The sequence below is a fragment of the Propithecus coquereli genome, unplaced genomic scaffold (assembly GCF_000956105.1).
Source record: "Propithecus coquereli isolate 6110/MARCELLA unplaced genomic scaffold, Pcoq_1.0 Scaffold372, whole genome shotgun sequence".
NCBI classification, from domain to species: Eukaryota; Metazoa; Chordata; class Mammalia; order Primates; family Indriidae; genus Propithecus; species Propithecus coquereli.
The window spans coordinates 2,424,310-2,439,563 of NW_012149419.1; the positions used below are offsets into that span (position 1 = coordinate 2,424,310).

Sequence of the window (15,254 nt, forward strand, 5' to 3'; positions counted from 1 at the left end):
GTAGCTGGGACTACAGGCATGTGCCACCATGCCCGACTAATTTTTTCTATATATTTTTAGTTGTCCGAGTAATTTGTTTCTATTTTTAGTAGAGATGGGGTCTCGCTCTTGCTCAGGCTGGTTTCGAACTCCTGACCTTGAGTGATCCTCCCACCTCGGCCTTCCAGAGTGCTAGGATTACAAGCGTGAGCCACCACGCCCGGCCCACAATTTATTTTATTGAATTTATGACCATCAAGCCTGGAAGCCATCTTTCAGAGAAGAGAGACCAGTACACTGAGTGCCTAGCACCTGGCATTGCACACGGAGACATTCCATAAACATTTGAATGAAAGGAGAGCTTCTTAAAGGAGGCAAGCGAGCTGGCCCTAGAACAGGCCAACTCCCAAAGCCTGTGGGAAGGAGGGAATGAGCGGGAGGGGTATTCCAGCAGGACAAACAAGCAAAGTGAGAGGCACCACAGCAGGGCGGGTAAGAGCATGGGCTCTGGAACTGGGCTGGATTTAAAATCTTAGCTCTGCTACTTCCTAGCATGTGAGCTTGGACAAGTTACTGGGCCTCTCTGTGCCTCAGTTTCTTCATCTGCAAAACAATGAGCTCCTGTTTCTTTCTGGAATTGTGAGGATTAAACGTTACTGCATGTGACGCACTTAGCGCGGTAGCGAGCGCCGTGCGAGTGACGGCGACGGTGGTTATCAGCAAGGGCAGGAGGCGGACCGCACAGCTATCCAGGGCACAGGGTGGTTGGTCCGTTGAGGAACTGGGGCTGGCAGAAAGAAGGGGGCCATGGATGAGACATCCGATCAGGCAAAGTCTCGGATGGTGAATGGAGGAGAGGGAGCTCTGGGTGAGCATTTGTCCTCTGGCGACTGCCACCGTCCCCCAGCGGGTGTGAAGTGCTTCAGAGGGCCGGGCACCGCTTCTTGGCTCCCAGAGAGGGGATGTCTCCGGCAGTGCTGCCTGCTGCTCTGGGCTCCCGGGCTGTGGCTGAAGCCTGGGTCCTGGTTCAGCCGGGGCATTGGGACTACAGCCTGTGCCGGGGATCATGCCTTGCCTCCCCAGAACTAATCGTCACGGCCGGTGGGGAGAATGTGCCCCCTGTGCCCATCGAGGAGGCCGTGAAAATGGAGCTGCCCATTGTCAGCAACGCCATGCTGATCGGGGACCAGAGGAAGTTCCTGTCCATGCTGCTCACCTTGAAGGTGTGTCCAGGGGACTCTGGCTCTGGAGGAGCAGCCGGGAGTGGGGGTTTGTGGGTCTGGCCTAGAAGAAGCCATGTTCAGCCCAGGGCACACCTGGACCTCATGGCTTTATTCTGGATTAAGTGCAGTCAGTGCTGCCTGCACTGTGGGGCAGTTATAGCACATGCAGATTCCCTCTGTCCCCAGCACGCAGCTGTGATGATCCTGACACGTTACCAGCACCTGCCAGCTCATGAAGTGCTGCTGCCCCCTGTCCCTTGCCTTCACAGATACTCATTCTCCCAGCGGAGTAGACAGGTGGGAGTTCCAAGGTGTGCTACAGACGATGACTTCATGACTGAGGTCTTCTAATTCTCAAACCACTGCTCCTTCCACCACACCACGGGGCTCAACACCGTGGCACCCCACTCATCCCAGAACCATCTCTTTGAAACACAGCCCGCATGGTTCACACCCTTGCCATTAGCAGCAGTAAGACCTCCACCAAGACCAGGGCTTGTGTCTTGCAGGGTGAGGCTTGGTCCTCATCTGATCTCTGGCTTTTCAGTGCACTCTGGACCCAGACACCTCTGACCCGACTGATAATCTGACCGAACAAGCTCTGGAGTTCTGCCAGAGGGTGGGCAGCAAAGCCACCACAGTGTCTGAGATCGTGGGGAAGAAGGACGAGGCCGTGTATCAGGCCATCGAAGAGGGCATCCAGAGGGTCAACATGAACGCGGCAGCCCGACCCTACCACATCCAGAAGTGGGCCATTCTTGAGAGGGACTTCTCCATTTCGGGTGGAGAGTTCGGTAGGCTTTTTTCTTTTCACCATTCCAGGGCCTGTGCAGGAAGGCAGAGGCCATGGCAGGGCCTGGGAGGCACCTGTTGTGAAGCGGCCATGGCAAGGAGAAGGTCACAGACAGGGCTTGGGAGACACCCATCTTCTTGTGGGCGCACAGTGATTGCTCAGTACGTGGGCTTGTGAATGTGTAGAGCCTGTTAAATGTGTATGTGCTGGAACTTACTAATTTGAACATAGGACATTTAATTGTGCCTTTACCATGGGACGATTTTCCCCTAAAACCAGTGGAACTAGCAGGCAAACACCAAGGCCTTGCTGATGTTCGGGCTGGAGTCACCTGGCTCTAGGCGTGAGACTACAGTAATCTTCAGTAAGTCAGCTCATATGACAGGTAAGGGGACGAGGCCATTATGGACCATGGCCCACAGGACAAGAAAAAAACTCTGATGCAGCCTCAGCTGGTTGGATGAGGTTGTTCTTGACTGTAGCATCTTGGGGTGCTCATGGCATGTGGAGGTGAAAATGGCTTCTCCAGTGAGATTCCCTCAAACCCAACAAAGCTGAACCCAGATGCAACTATCTACAGTAATGCCGAGCTGCAGTCAGAGACCCTGAGCTTGTTTGGTTGTCTGGTGCCAACACACTGAATGCCCAATCAGACAGAAGGTGTCCTCTCTAAGCAGTTAACAGAAATGACTTTGATTCTGAAGTTTCCAGTTGCACAGTCAATGAGTTAGGCCCCAAAATGACTTTAAGCTACCCAGGACCTCAAATGAGAACCCTTTCAACCCCACTTTAGAGGAGGGAAACCAAGGGCAAGAGAAGAGATTTGGGGAAAATCTCTCATAAAGACCATGGCAGAGGCGTCCCCTAACTGGGACTTTCCCCTGCCCAATCACAATCCATCAAAGCGTAATGGGCAGCTGGGCACGGATGCTCACACCTGTAATCCCAGCACTTTGGGAGGCTGAGGCTGGAGGATTGCTTGAGGCCAGGAGTTCAAAACCAGCCTGGGAAACATAGTGAGACCTTGTTTCTACAAAAAATTTAAGTTAGCCAGGTGTGGTGGTGCACTCCTGTAGTCCCAGCTACCCGGGAGGCTGAGGCAGGAGGATCGCTTGAGCCCAGGAGTGTGAGGTTGTAGTGAGCTGTGATCGCACTGCTGCATTCCAGCCTGGGCAACAGCATGAGAACTCTTCTCTTAAAAAAAAAAACAAAAACAACAACACACGCACACACACACACACACACATGCACACACACATATAAAAAAGGCATAATGTCCAACATTGTATGAACTTCCACAAAAATGTAGAGATGATGTATCAGTCATCTGTTGCTGTGTAACAAATTATCCCCAAACATAGCAGCTTAAAAGGTTTATTTATTTTATATGAAGTGGGGAGTGGAGAGGAGGTTCAATTTCCTTTTTTTTTTTTTTTTTTGAGACAGAGCCTTGCTCTGTCACTCTGGGTAGAGTGCAGTGGTGTCATCGTAGCTCACAGCAGCCTCAAACTCCTGGGCTCAAGCAATCCTCCTGCCTCAGCCTCCCAAGTAGCTGGGACTACAGGTGCGCGCCATGACGCCTGACTAATTTTTCTATTTTTAGTAGAGACGGAGTCTCACTCTTGCTCAGGCTGGTCTTGAACTGCTGAGCTCAAGCGATCCTCCTGCCTCAGCCTCCCAGAGTGCTAGGATTACAAGCATGAGCCACTGGCCTGGTGGACTTATTATCTACATTTCTGTGGGTCAGCAACCCTGGAGCAGCTGAGGTGGGTGGTTCTGGCTCGAGTCGCCCTCAGGCTGCAGTCAATGTGGGCTGGGCCAGGAGGCATGTAGAGCTGGGGGCTGCTCCATGCTTGCTCATGTGGCTGTGGCCAGCCTCAGCTCCTCACTGGTTGTTGGCCCGAGACCTGTCCTTGGCCAGTGGACTCTCCACAGGCTGCCTGTGTGTCCTCTGAACGTGGCAGCTGGCTTACCCCAGAATGATCCAAGAGGGAGGGCAAGGCAGACACTGTAGTCTTTTTATTTTTGATTGCTCAAATCATTTATTCATTCAAGGGGCAGAATAGAAAATAGATCAAGGACCAAGAATGGGTGTAGGTCAAGGACTGGTGGACGTGGCTTACACCACCTTAGTCCTTTATAACCTACTCTTAGAAGTGTCACACCATCGCTTCCTCTCTGTGGACCACATGACCAACGATGGCACACAGGAGGGGACTACACAAGGGGCGTGAATGCCAGGAGGCCTCCGTCTTGGAGGCCGGCTACTGTGTGTCCTAACTGTCCAGCTTCATTCCAGAGTTGCAGGACTCCCCGAAATCTGGGTCTGTACCTCACTCCTTCTCAGAGTTCTCAGAGCCTGGGCCTCACTCATTTCTTCCATTTTCTCTTTTAGGTCCCACAATGAAATTGAAGCGGCTCACAGTTTTGGAGAAGTACAAAGATATCATTGACTCTTTTTACTAAGAAGAGAAAATGTAACCAGGGGCCGTGCTTGAAGTTCCTTCAGGATGGACGGCAGGCTTCCCGAGCGTCTTCCTGAGCCCCAGGTCTCTTCAGTCTCGGCACGGGCACTCCTCTGGCAGATCTGTTAGGTCTCCAGGTGAGGGGATGGCACCGGTACCTACGTTTGCCAGGTCTTACGCCAACAACAGCTGACAATTCCAAGAAGCTTCACATATGGGCAGTTTCAATTCTATTTAAGTACTGCTTTTTGTTCAGGTGACAGATGAGATCAGCTCTCCAGAACTAAAGGGCAGATAACTTTTGGCTTTAGTTCAAGGTAGATTAACACACTGCTAGCTCATCTAACGGGTCAGCCAGCAGCAGGCTGTGGAGGGAAGTGGGGGAGATAGCTAGTATTACTAGTGTGTGCCACAGGGAAAGCAACCAGTTATAACTAGCCTAGCGGTCTGACTTACTTTGGAATCTTGTTGGACACTGCCGACTCTCTCATCCCGCTACCAGGCGCTCCTCCACCACGCACATGCCAACTGACTTGAGCTTAATAAAACTGCTGCTGCCTATTTGATTCTATTTAATGTGTAATTTGAATATTAAACCTTTTAACAGAACTGTTAACAAAAACCTGATTTTTTGGTCAATTGAGCAGATGGGACCAGTCCGGAGACTAGTGGGCATTTAATGCACAGGACTGTGTGCAGTGGGAATACAAGTGACCATTAGTGCCCTTGAATAAACAAAGGTGCAGGGGGTGGTACCAAGTGGGGCATTCTAGTAAAAGCAGCCAACTGTGGAGTTAGCCTGTTGCCAACAGGGCACCCCACCAGAAAAAGCCATTCTTAGCAGCAAGCTAGGCCAGGATGAACTAAGCAAAACAGGTAGAAAAAGCATTCATCTCAATCATTTTTGGAATTCTTTATTATTTTGAACCCATTATTTCAGAACCACTGAAAATTAGCACAATCCAATAAAACAGAGGAAGCAGCAGCTTAAACAAAGTAAAATACATGTAAGATTGTAAGTCTGGTTACAAGCTTAAAATGACCCAGGCAGGGATATTTGTTGTTGTTAAGAAATCCCCTTGAGACCCAGGTACACTGCCACAGGTTTGCAATGGTCCCCAGGGCCAAGGGAGGCCATGAGTTGCCTTTGGTGTGGGGCCAAGAGGTAACAGTTCATGACAACAGTGACTTAGTATCTGAAGATTAAGAAGAATCATGCTGCAGCAGCGGGGAGCGGAGGGTGGGCAGGAGGTGCCTTGAAGGTCAGAAGCTGTGCCCAAGCCCAAGCCCCGAGGTGGCGCAATTCGCAAATCAACTTGGGCTGAGTCAGCTCATCTCTGCAATGTCATTCTGTACTGATACAGCTGAGGCGGATGGCAGTGATTTGGTGCTTTGGGGTCCTAAAAGGGCAGTCACTGAAACATAAAATTAATGGCCAGCATCCCAAGTTCCTCAATTGCAGCAAAAATACACGTGATTAGGTCTTTCAGCAGTACCACACCTAGCAGGACCAGCTGGAGTGTGGTCTATTTCCAGATAGCAAAATGCAAGAATAAATGCACAACATAGTCAGCTCCCCTGGCCTGACTCAGAGCGTCAAGTACAGAGGCTCAGAGGCTGTGACAACTCATGACGCTTAAAATGTGTCCAGTGAAAAGGAGGTACTGCTCCTTTGCTTTATGAAAAGCTCTTTCGAGAATATTAAAATCTCAGGATAACAAAATAATTGAACACACAATGCATGTATGTGTCTTTGTACCTATTACCTATATCTTATTAACAAAAATTACATTTTTCATTATATATTTCTTGGATCTGAAGTTTTTATTCATACTCAGTAATTCATGTAAAGGACAAATCTGTCTTTATTTTCCATATCACTAGGAAATATACCACATTCACTGTTTCTGATTTGCACTTTCCCAGGAAATTTCCTTTGTGCCCGTTTAGTTTCATAAGAATGCCATCTTGTGCTATCATGTCGATATCCTATTCTATTTCCATTATGTTTTTCATAAACCAAGGAAAATAGGGTTTTTCTTTAAAAAGTTAGATATTTTTTCTTATTAATTCTGTATCATATTTACAGCTGAGGAAAAACTATTTTAACTGAAGTGTAAAATGGTTATTAAGAATGGCAAATGATACAGTTTACTTAGAGTTTACAAAAAAATGTTTACTGGATAGACATTTAATAAATAACACAAGCACTTGGAAAAAGTCTTTTGAAAGCAGGCCTATGGACATCACCTGTATCCTTTGCACAGATTTTGTTAAGAAAAGGCCAGATCTAAAAACGTACTCTGTCAAGAAACAAGCAAACCAAATGCATACGTAATGGTAGGTATTCTAAATAGAGGTTTATGTGGTGTCCATTTGGAGTGATTGACACGAATACCATTTGTAGAAGCATTAATCCAAATCCTTTACTCGGCGACAGATTTCCTCTGTGAAGTCTGAGCATTTTGCGTTGCCTCCCAAATCTTTTGTTAAGCTCTGAGAAATGGAAAAAGGAAAAATAAAAATGTATTCACACACTCAACTAAACCAAGGTTAATTTTATTTAAAGCCCTCAATGAGATGCCAGCCAAGGAAGTTACTGGGCTGCTCTGACTTTCACTTAGTGCCTCATTTCAAAGTGAGGTGCCACCCCCACCACCTGCCCACCCCGAGGACCAGGAAAATGCAATCAGATAGCGTACACAGAACACTCTGAAAAGAACAAAGTGTTCTCGATGCAAAGGGAAGCAGGGAAGTTTTCCAAAGTTTTCTCCTTATTCATATAATAGACCCTAAGAAAAATGGGCTGATTGTAGACATTTAAATGAAAGCAAATCTAAACCAGAGGTTTCATAAGGTCCTTGGGAAATTTTTAAAGGTGAAAAAACTTAAGACTATCATTTATTTTTGGAGTCTGGTAAACAAATACTAATACCAAAGAATTAAATCACTAATTCTTAAACCTCCCTCTTTAGGAAAGAAAGTCACCCATACAACCAATCTGTTCTCACAGTTTATCCTCTCTTTACTACAATCAGACCTCGATATATTTAATTGTCTTTATTTTCCCATCTTACACAATTAGAAGGGCCCACTCTGTCATTCAGGTACCTCTCTGCTGGGCTCCAGAGTATAACTTTCCAGGAATAGCTTCAGAATGAAAAACTAAATCTTGTGCCCTCTACTGTATTGTAACTATGAGACGGTTAAAAACAAGCCTGGATTTCTTGCATTTTGGCCAGAAGACATAATTTCAAGTTACAGAATTTTTTTAAAAAGAAGGGGCCAACTTTGAAGACATTATGCTAAGTGAAATAAGCCAGACACAATGGACAAATGCTGTCTGACTCCGCTTAGATGAGGCACCTTGAGTAGTCAAATACATGGAGACAGAAGTAGAACGGTGGGTGCCAGGGCTGGGAGGAGGTGGAAGCGGGGGTTATTGTTTAATGGCAGAGTTCCAGTATGGGAAAGTGAAAGAGGTCTGGAGAGGATTAGTGATGATGGTGACTTAATAATGTGAATATACTTTATGTTACCGAACGGTCTATCTAAAAATGGCTCAAATGGTAAATTGTGTGTCTGTGTATGCACATTTTTTAACAACAATTAAAGAAAAAGGACCTCAAATTAGGGATCAGTCTTTGAGGCCCAGACTTATGAAGCCATTACCTCCTCTGCCCCCCTCTCACTTTCAGAATAATCCACCACACTCCTTCCACAGGCTGCGGCTGCCGTGGAGGCAGTGAAGCTTGCTGGGTGAGAGCCGGAATGAGTGTGAGCACCAACTTTGTCACTAGGAGCTGTGCGACCTTGGACAAATCACTTAATCTCTCTGTGTCTCAGTTTCCTCACTGATAAAATGGGATTAATAATAGTATCTACTTCACAGAGTAGCAGAAAAGATTTGCTGAGATGATATATATATATAATATGTATATGTATATATCTAAAAAGAACATAAAATCATGTAAGTATTCAATTAATATTGGCCATCGACCAGGCGTGGTGGCTCACGCCTACAATCCTAGCACTCAGGGAGGCCAAGGACGGAGGATCACTTGAGGTCAGGAGTTCAAGACCAGCAACAGTGAGACCCTGTCTTTACTAAAAATAGAAAGAAATTAGCTAGGCAACTAAAATAGAAAAAATTAGCCGGGCATGGTGGCGCGTGCCTGTAGTCCCAGCTACTCGGGAGGCTGAGGCAGGAGGATCACTCAAGCCCAGGAGTTTGAGGTTGCTGTGAGCCAGGCTGACGCCACGGCACTCTAGCCTGGGTGACAGAGTGAGACTCTGTCTCAAAACAAACAAACAAACAAACAAAAAAAACCAACCAGCCATGATTATTACTTTTATACAACTTCTGTATTGCTTTTGTATCATAAATACAGATAGTATCATATAAGAATATTGTACTATAGACACATCCACATCCGTATTTGCCACTAGATTCCAAGACTCTTGAGGCCCAGGACCTTATCTTACTAATCATTTTATTATATTCTTCACACCTTATAATGCACATTCAATAGATGTCTGTTGTGAGGAGGAAAAAGCTGCCTATAAATATTAATGACCTTGGCCAAGACCACACAGCTAACAACAGGATAGCTGGGCTGCACATGACTCTGGCTCCCAAACCGTTGCTTCCCACTACATGCTGATGTCTCTACATCAGTGCTTCCTAAGCTTTCTTGGATGAAGCATTTGATCCTCAGAAAATGCAGACATGTGCACGCATATCCAGTTCAATCGGGGAGCCCACAGTAAGCATCCTTGTTCAACATCAAATCCTGCGGCTCTCTTTTTTTTTTTTTTTTTTGGAGACAGAGTCTCACTCTTTTTGCCTGGGCTACAGTGAGTGCTGTGGCATCAGCCTAGCTCACAGCAACCTCAAACTCCTGGGCTTAAGCAATCTACCTCAGCCTCCCGAGTAGGTGGGACTACAGGCATGCGCCACCATGCCCGGCTAATTTTTTCTATATATTTTTAGCTGTCTGATTAACTTCTATTTTTAGTAGAGACGGGGTCTCGCTCTTGCTCAGGCTGGTTTCGAACTCCTGAGCTCAAACAATCTGCCCGCCTCGGCCTCCCAGAGTGCTAGGATTACAGGAATGAGCCACCACGCCCGGCCATCCTGCGGTTCTCTTGAGAACATTTATCTGTCCCTGCCACACAGATAAAACACATGGAAGAAATGCATTTTACCCAGCATGAGGAAGTCAAGATTACTGTTACCTTTCCATCCTTAATTGTAGCAAAACAGGCAGCCTCAATTCTTGCAGCATGGTCAAAAAGTCCCATGTGGCGCAGCATCATCACGGCACTGAGCAGGAGGGCGGTGGGATTGGCCATGTCCTTGCCTGCGATGTCCGGGGCAGTCCCGTGTACCTGCGCGACAGGAAAAGTCTCATCCTTGGGAGGGAGACAAGAACTAACTGCTCTCTTCTGGGGAAGCTGGGGTCTTAATTATTTTTCCTCACCAAGAAAAAATATTTATTGAAAGCTACTGTGTGTAATTCATCTGACACAGATCTTAGAAATGAAGCCTACAAGAAGTATAAAAGTATGGATCAACAATCTTTTCCAGTCAATTTTTGGTAAAGTATCTTAGTGAGGAAGGATGTATACATAATAAAGAAATATCTGGAGGGAAATGAACAAACCACACTTATATAAAAAAACAAACAAAGCACCGTTTTCACAATTTGAAAAACTCAAGAGTTAAAACAGATAACTCCTCCTGAGTTCTCACGCTTTTCTGACCCAAATTCTACTTTAGGTGTCAGGGTCCTTACCGATTCAAAGATTGCGACCCCATTGGCTCCAATGTTGCCACTTGGTGTCACACCAAGACCACCAATCAATCCAGCACACAGGTCACTAGGGACACAAAAACATTTCAAAGGATACTTTGAGAAATAAAACATCTCACCTAGCACCCAGATTTTAGTTTTGAGATACCATTCTCCACCAAAAGGATCCAGGGTTCCTTGCGGAAATGGCTGATTCCAGGGCTAAGGTTAGGAAATTACAGATGAGCCTAGAGCATCATCCTGGGCCAGAAAGCAAGGTGAAGCTCAAAGAATTAAGGGCCCTGTCAAAAAGACACAGGGGACAGTGAAGGGATCCCCATTGGCCAAGTTGGGACAACTTGAGCATCAATATAAATGATAATAGTGATGGATATACCACTGAATAAAACAGAAAACCATGAGCCCATAGTGATATGGATAAATAAGTAAACAAACAAACAGGAAGAAAGAGCTTATCCTTACAGTAGACTGCCAACTAACAAATGCAGAAGGAATGTCAGGCCTAGAAAAACCACCTTACGTTGGGGGGTAGGGCGAGGAGGGAAGGGAGGAGAGAGAGAGGCAGACAAACGAGGAGGAGGAGGAGGAGGAAGGAAGGAGACTGAAGACAGGGAAAGGGAAAAGAAAGAAAGTGGGAAGAAGTAACAAACTAAACGTGGTGAGATGTTAACATCTGGGAAGCTGGGTGCTGAGTGTAAGGAAATTCTCTGTGCCGTCCTCACAGCTTTTCCGTTAGTCTGAAGTTACGTCAAAAGTTATAAAAAAATTGTATAAATGACCATCCATCTACCTAGCTATACGAAACACTGAAATTAATAGAGCAATCAATAAAACGTTTGAAAAATGGGAAGACTGAACTAATTATAGGCAGAAATAGCCCAGCATCGATTTGCAAATACATGAACAACCTGCCCAACACATCATCACTGATATCACCACTTGAATCGTTAAAATTCAACTCGTATCTTATAATAAATGCTATACTTTATAATACTTGATTGAAAATTTTAAGCTATATTTTAGGAATCCTTATAAATAAACCATAGACTAAAGTAAAAAGGGTGCGGTCAGACTCACCTGAGGATGTCTCCATACAAATTTGGCATAACAAGAACATCAAATTGAGAAGGATCTTGTACCATCTACAACAAATACATTTGTGTGTTTAGCAATCAAAAACTGCACAGTACACACATACTATTAACCATGAACAGTAGCAGATAAGTGAATATATACTTACATTCAAACATACTGTATCAAGGTACATCTCATTAAATTTAATATCTTTACAGTTTTCTGCAACTTCCCTGCATTTTTGCAGAAAAAGCCCATCTGACATCCGCCTGTATTTAATGAAATAAAAACTGCTGAAAACAAAGACTTGCATAAAGAAAACGATCAAATCAAAGAAGCAAAGTAAGTTCAAGAAATTTAAGTTCCAGAAGCCAAGGTGTCTGATTTCAATTATAGTAAAATTATTTCTTAGGTAGTTAATAAATTGCAAGTTGAAAATGTTTTGGGACCCTTCTTGAAGCACAAAAGGGCAAAAGTGTGGAAATAGTTTGATCGTAATAGAAGACTATATTTTTATAGTGTTATCTAGCAAGAACTAAGAAATATCCATTAATATTATTAAAATTGCTTTAAGGCCGGGCGTGGTGGCTCACGCCTGTAATCCTAGCGTTCTGGGAGGCCGAGGTGGGCGGATCATTTGAGCTCAGGAGTTCGAGACCAGTCTGAGCAAGAGCGAGACCCTGTCTCTACTAAAAAAATAGAAAGAAATTACTTGGACAGCTAAAAATATACAGAAAGAATTAGCCGGGCATGGTGGCACATGCCTGTAGTCCCAGCTACTCGGGAGGCTGAGGCAGGAGGATCGCTTGAGCCCAGGAGTTTGAGGTTGCTGTGAGCTAGGCTGCCGCCCCAGCACTCTAGTCCGGGCAACAGAGTGAGACTCTGTCTCAAAAAAAAAAAAAAAAATTGCTTTAAAAGGTTAACTTAAATAGTTTTATTATTTTGCATGTTCAACATTTTTCTTGGGTTAGCAAACCTGTTTCTTAATGTATTTGGAGACGGCCTTTAATTGACTCTGGATGAGGAGAATTTGAACCGCTAGCTTAACACATCAGGTGGTATTAGCACCCTGAGCACTGACTATTTTAAGCCCCGGAGCATGTGGCCACTTCTGAAACACTCCCACTACTCCAATTCTAAAACATAAACTATGTGGCTGCTGGCCACAGCATCTGGGGACCCAGAGTCTCCAGCTTCCTTCTCTGATAACCTTTGGTCCCTCCTGAAATTTCCAAGACCTGAATTCCTGCCCCTCCTCATTTGCTCCTGTCATTCACCCAGTGAAGCGCAGAAAGGAGATGATGACAGAAATGCCAGACTCTCTGATTGTCATGAGGTTCTTTTCCAGAGACATCAGGAATCAATGAACGAGCTGGCGAGAAGAAAGGGAGGCTCCGTCACTGCTCTCCCCACAACAAAGCAAGGCGGGGCGCCAGCCCCTGCGGGTACTCACATGATGTTGGCTTTGTGCACAGCCGTGACATTGCTCCGGTGATTGTTGCGGGCATATTCAAAGGCAAACTCAGCAATGCGCTTGCTTGCCGCCTCGGTGATGAGCTTGATACTCTGCACGACTCCATCAACAATCTGAAAGAGAGGAAGAATTGCCTCTCTGGAAAGGTATGGCAACAACTTGGTTTGAGACAGCCGGCGGTGTGCAGACGGTGTCATCTGTGGCATGCTTGCACAGTGCCAGCTAATGTGGCTGGCGTCACCCACACAGTATATCAATGGGGTTTATATTAACCCTAGCCCCATGAGGAAGGTATTGTAAGTCCCACTGCACAGATAAGGAAAACTGAGGAGCAGGGATGGTCACTGGCCCAAGAGTGTATCTGTGAAGTAGGAGATTCAAAGTTCAGAAAGTGTCTTCCCAGGCTCATGTCCTGAAACACCAACACCCTGCTCCTCCTGGTATCTGCTGGAGCACTGTTGGCCAGAGACTCGGCACCAAGACAAACACACGCAACTGCTCACAGAGGTAAAACCAATCTGTCTTTGGGAGATATTTTCCACTGGGAGTTTGAACAATTGTCCCAACTGCACAGAAAGCAGCCCAACTAGGAATAAAGAAGTATCTGAGGTGAACGTACCACATGCTCAATTCCACTGTATTCTCCCTCCGTGTTCTCTCGAATAGTGACAATATTTACATCGGTGTAAGGGGTTTTGTAGCCTTCAATTGAGACACATGGTCGGACATTCGCATAAAGGTCAAATGTTTTACGCAGCAATAAATTCATAGATGGGTGACCGGCCGCTATTGGGGTCTTTAAAGGGCCTGTAATAAAGAAGAACACCCAGATGACAACAGAATGCATTCTGGTCTCGTGTGTGACCTACTAACCCACCTGGGCTACTTCACAAAATTTGTTCTGTCTCTAACTTCACGCTCTCCATCAGATTCAAAGGAAGGAGGAAAATTTCCTCATGGAAGCTTTCTGGAACATTAACTGCATGTCTCATTCTGACAACTTCCTGAGGACCAAGCATTGTATTAACATTATGTGCTCGATGCTATCTAATCCTCACCATCATCCTACATGGGCCAGGCCTTATTTAGCTTAAATGCACAAATTTTCAAAAATATAACACCTGTGGCAGAAATCAATCATAACCATCGTCTCCCTCCAGTGCTACCTTTCAAGCCCATCTTGTTCTTATCCATGGACTCTTTGGCTTCTGAAGGGATCATCCACTTTCCTCCTGGTCCTTGAATGGCCGTGACATTCCGCTCCTCCCACTGAATAGGCGCCTAGATGCCACCACAGAGCACAGTGAGCTGGGAAGACTTAAGTGAGACTGACATTCATACTATGATGATAAAGACACTTCTTCAACTTTGGATGCAACTGGTAAACACACGTACACTGAAGGTCCAGAAAGTTCCTGGCGTGCAAGAGGAGAGGTCATTCTCCAGCAAGCCCAGAAGGACTCTCCACATTACCCACACCCAGTCATCACTCCTAGCCACTACCTGCCCACTTATTTTTTTCGCAAGGACTCTTAAGGTGGCTATAATTAGAATACCACAAAAAGTAGAGAAATACGGTTCATAGAAAAAATTACACAGTACTGATACATGGATGAAGCTTAAAAACATGCTAAGTGAAGGAAGCCAGTCATAAAAGACCACATATTGTAAGATTTCATTCACGTGAAATGCCCAGAACAGGCAAATCTATACAGACAGAAGGCAGATGACTGGTTAGCTGTCTAGGGCTGGGCAGGGAAAAGGTGAGGGGTGGGTGGGAGGAGGAATGAGGAGTGACTGACTGCTATGGGGTATGGAGTTTCTTTTTGGGTGATGAAAATGTTCTAAAATTAGATTGCAGGGATGACTGCACTAAAAACCACTGAACTGAAATGTACACTTTGAATGAGTGAATTATAAGGTATGTGAATTATGTCACAATAAAGCTATTTTAAAAAAACAAATATAACCTATGAAGGTACCAGCGTAAGGTATAGTGTCCCCCTTCTTTCGACCTACATCCTTCACGTACGTAGGCGCACATTTGACAGCCAGCACGCGGACCGAGCAGGCTCTAGGAACGGAAGCACAGAGCGAGACGCGGTGCTGCTCACAAGGAGCTTGCGACCAAGCAAGCGACCACACTGCAGTTCCCGTGCAGAGTCTGCCCCTTGACGGACATCGTCTCCTCTGCAGGAGTTTCAACTAGAAACTCACATAGAAAACAGATGTTCATATAGTTTAAATAAATTTCGTTCTTTAACTTATAGCTGTTGGTGTCGTAACCGTCACTGATTTAATCTTACATGTTATTTCACCTAAAAACTGTAAATTAGAGAGACAGGAACACTTTTACACTGCTGGTGGGACTGCAAATTAGTGCAACCTCTGTGGAAAAGAATTTGGAGATACCTCAGAGAGCTAAAAATA

At 45.4% G+C, this 15,254-nt stretch overlaps 2 protein-coding genes across 5 annotated transcripts in view; one reads left to right on the top strand and one right to left on the bottom strand.

Moving 5' to 3' along the window:
• ACSBG1 (acyl-CoA synthetase bubblegum family member 1) overlaps nt 1-5,073 on the top strand; it is a 37,630-nt gene extending 32,557 nt beyond the window's left edge. For 2 of the 3 annotated variants that reach the window (XM_012651883.1, XM_012651884.1), the window contains 3 exons: nt 1,063-1,202; nt 1,750-1,996; nt 4,391-5,073. In XM_012651883.1, coding sequence (XP_012507337.1) covers nt 1,063-1,202; nt 1,750-1,996; nt 4,391-4,461 — 458 coding nt within the window. In that variant the 3' untranslated portion in view covers nt 4,462-5,073. The remainder of the gene's footprint in view (nt 1-1,062; nt 1,203-1,749; nt 1,997-4,390) is intronic. The other variant, XM_012651885.1, reaches the window with a different exon arrangement.
• A 285-nt stretch (nt 5,074-5,358) lies between these two features.
• Nucleotides 5,359-15,254, bottom strand: part of IDH3A (isocitrate dehydrogenase 3 (NAD+) alpha) — an 18,511-nt gene continuing 8,615 nt past the window's right edge. Inside the window, exons 4-11 of one of the 2 annotated variants that reach the window (XM_012651886.1) lie at nt 13,991-14,105; nt 13,444-13,631; nt 12,804-12,937; nt 11,517-11,619; nt 11,354-11,418; nt 10,259-10,343; nt 9,699-9,851; nt 5,359-6,956 (exon numbers count right to left, since the gene is read on the bottom strand). In XM_012651886.1, coding sequence (XP_012507340.1) covers nt 6,873-6,956; nt 9,699-9,851; nt 10,259-10,343; nt 11,354-11,418; nt 11,517-11,619; nt 12,804-12,937; nt 13,444-13,631; nt 13,991-14,105 — 927 coding nt within the window. In that variant the 3' untranslated portion in view covers nt 5,359-6,872. The remainder of the gene's footprint in view (nt 6,957-9,698; nt 9,852-10,258; nt 10,344-11,353; nt 11,419-11,516; nt 11,620-12,803; nt 12,938-13,443; nt 13,632-13,990; nt 14,106-15,254) is intronic. The other variant, XM_012651887.1, reaches the window with a different exon arrangement.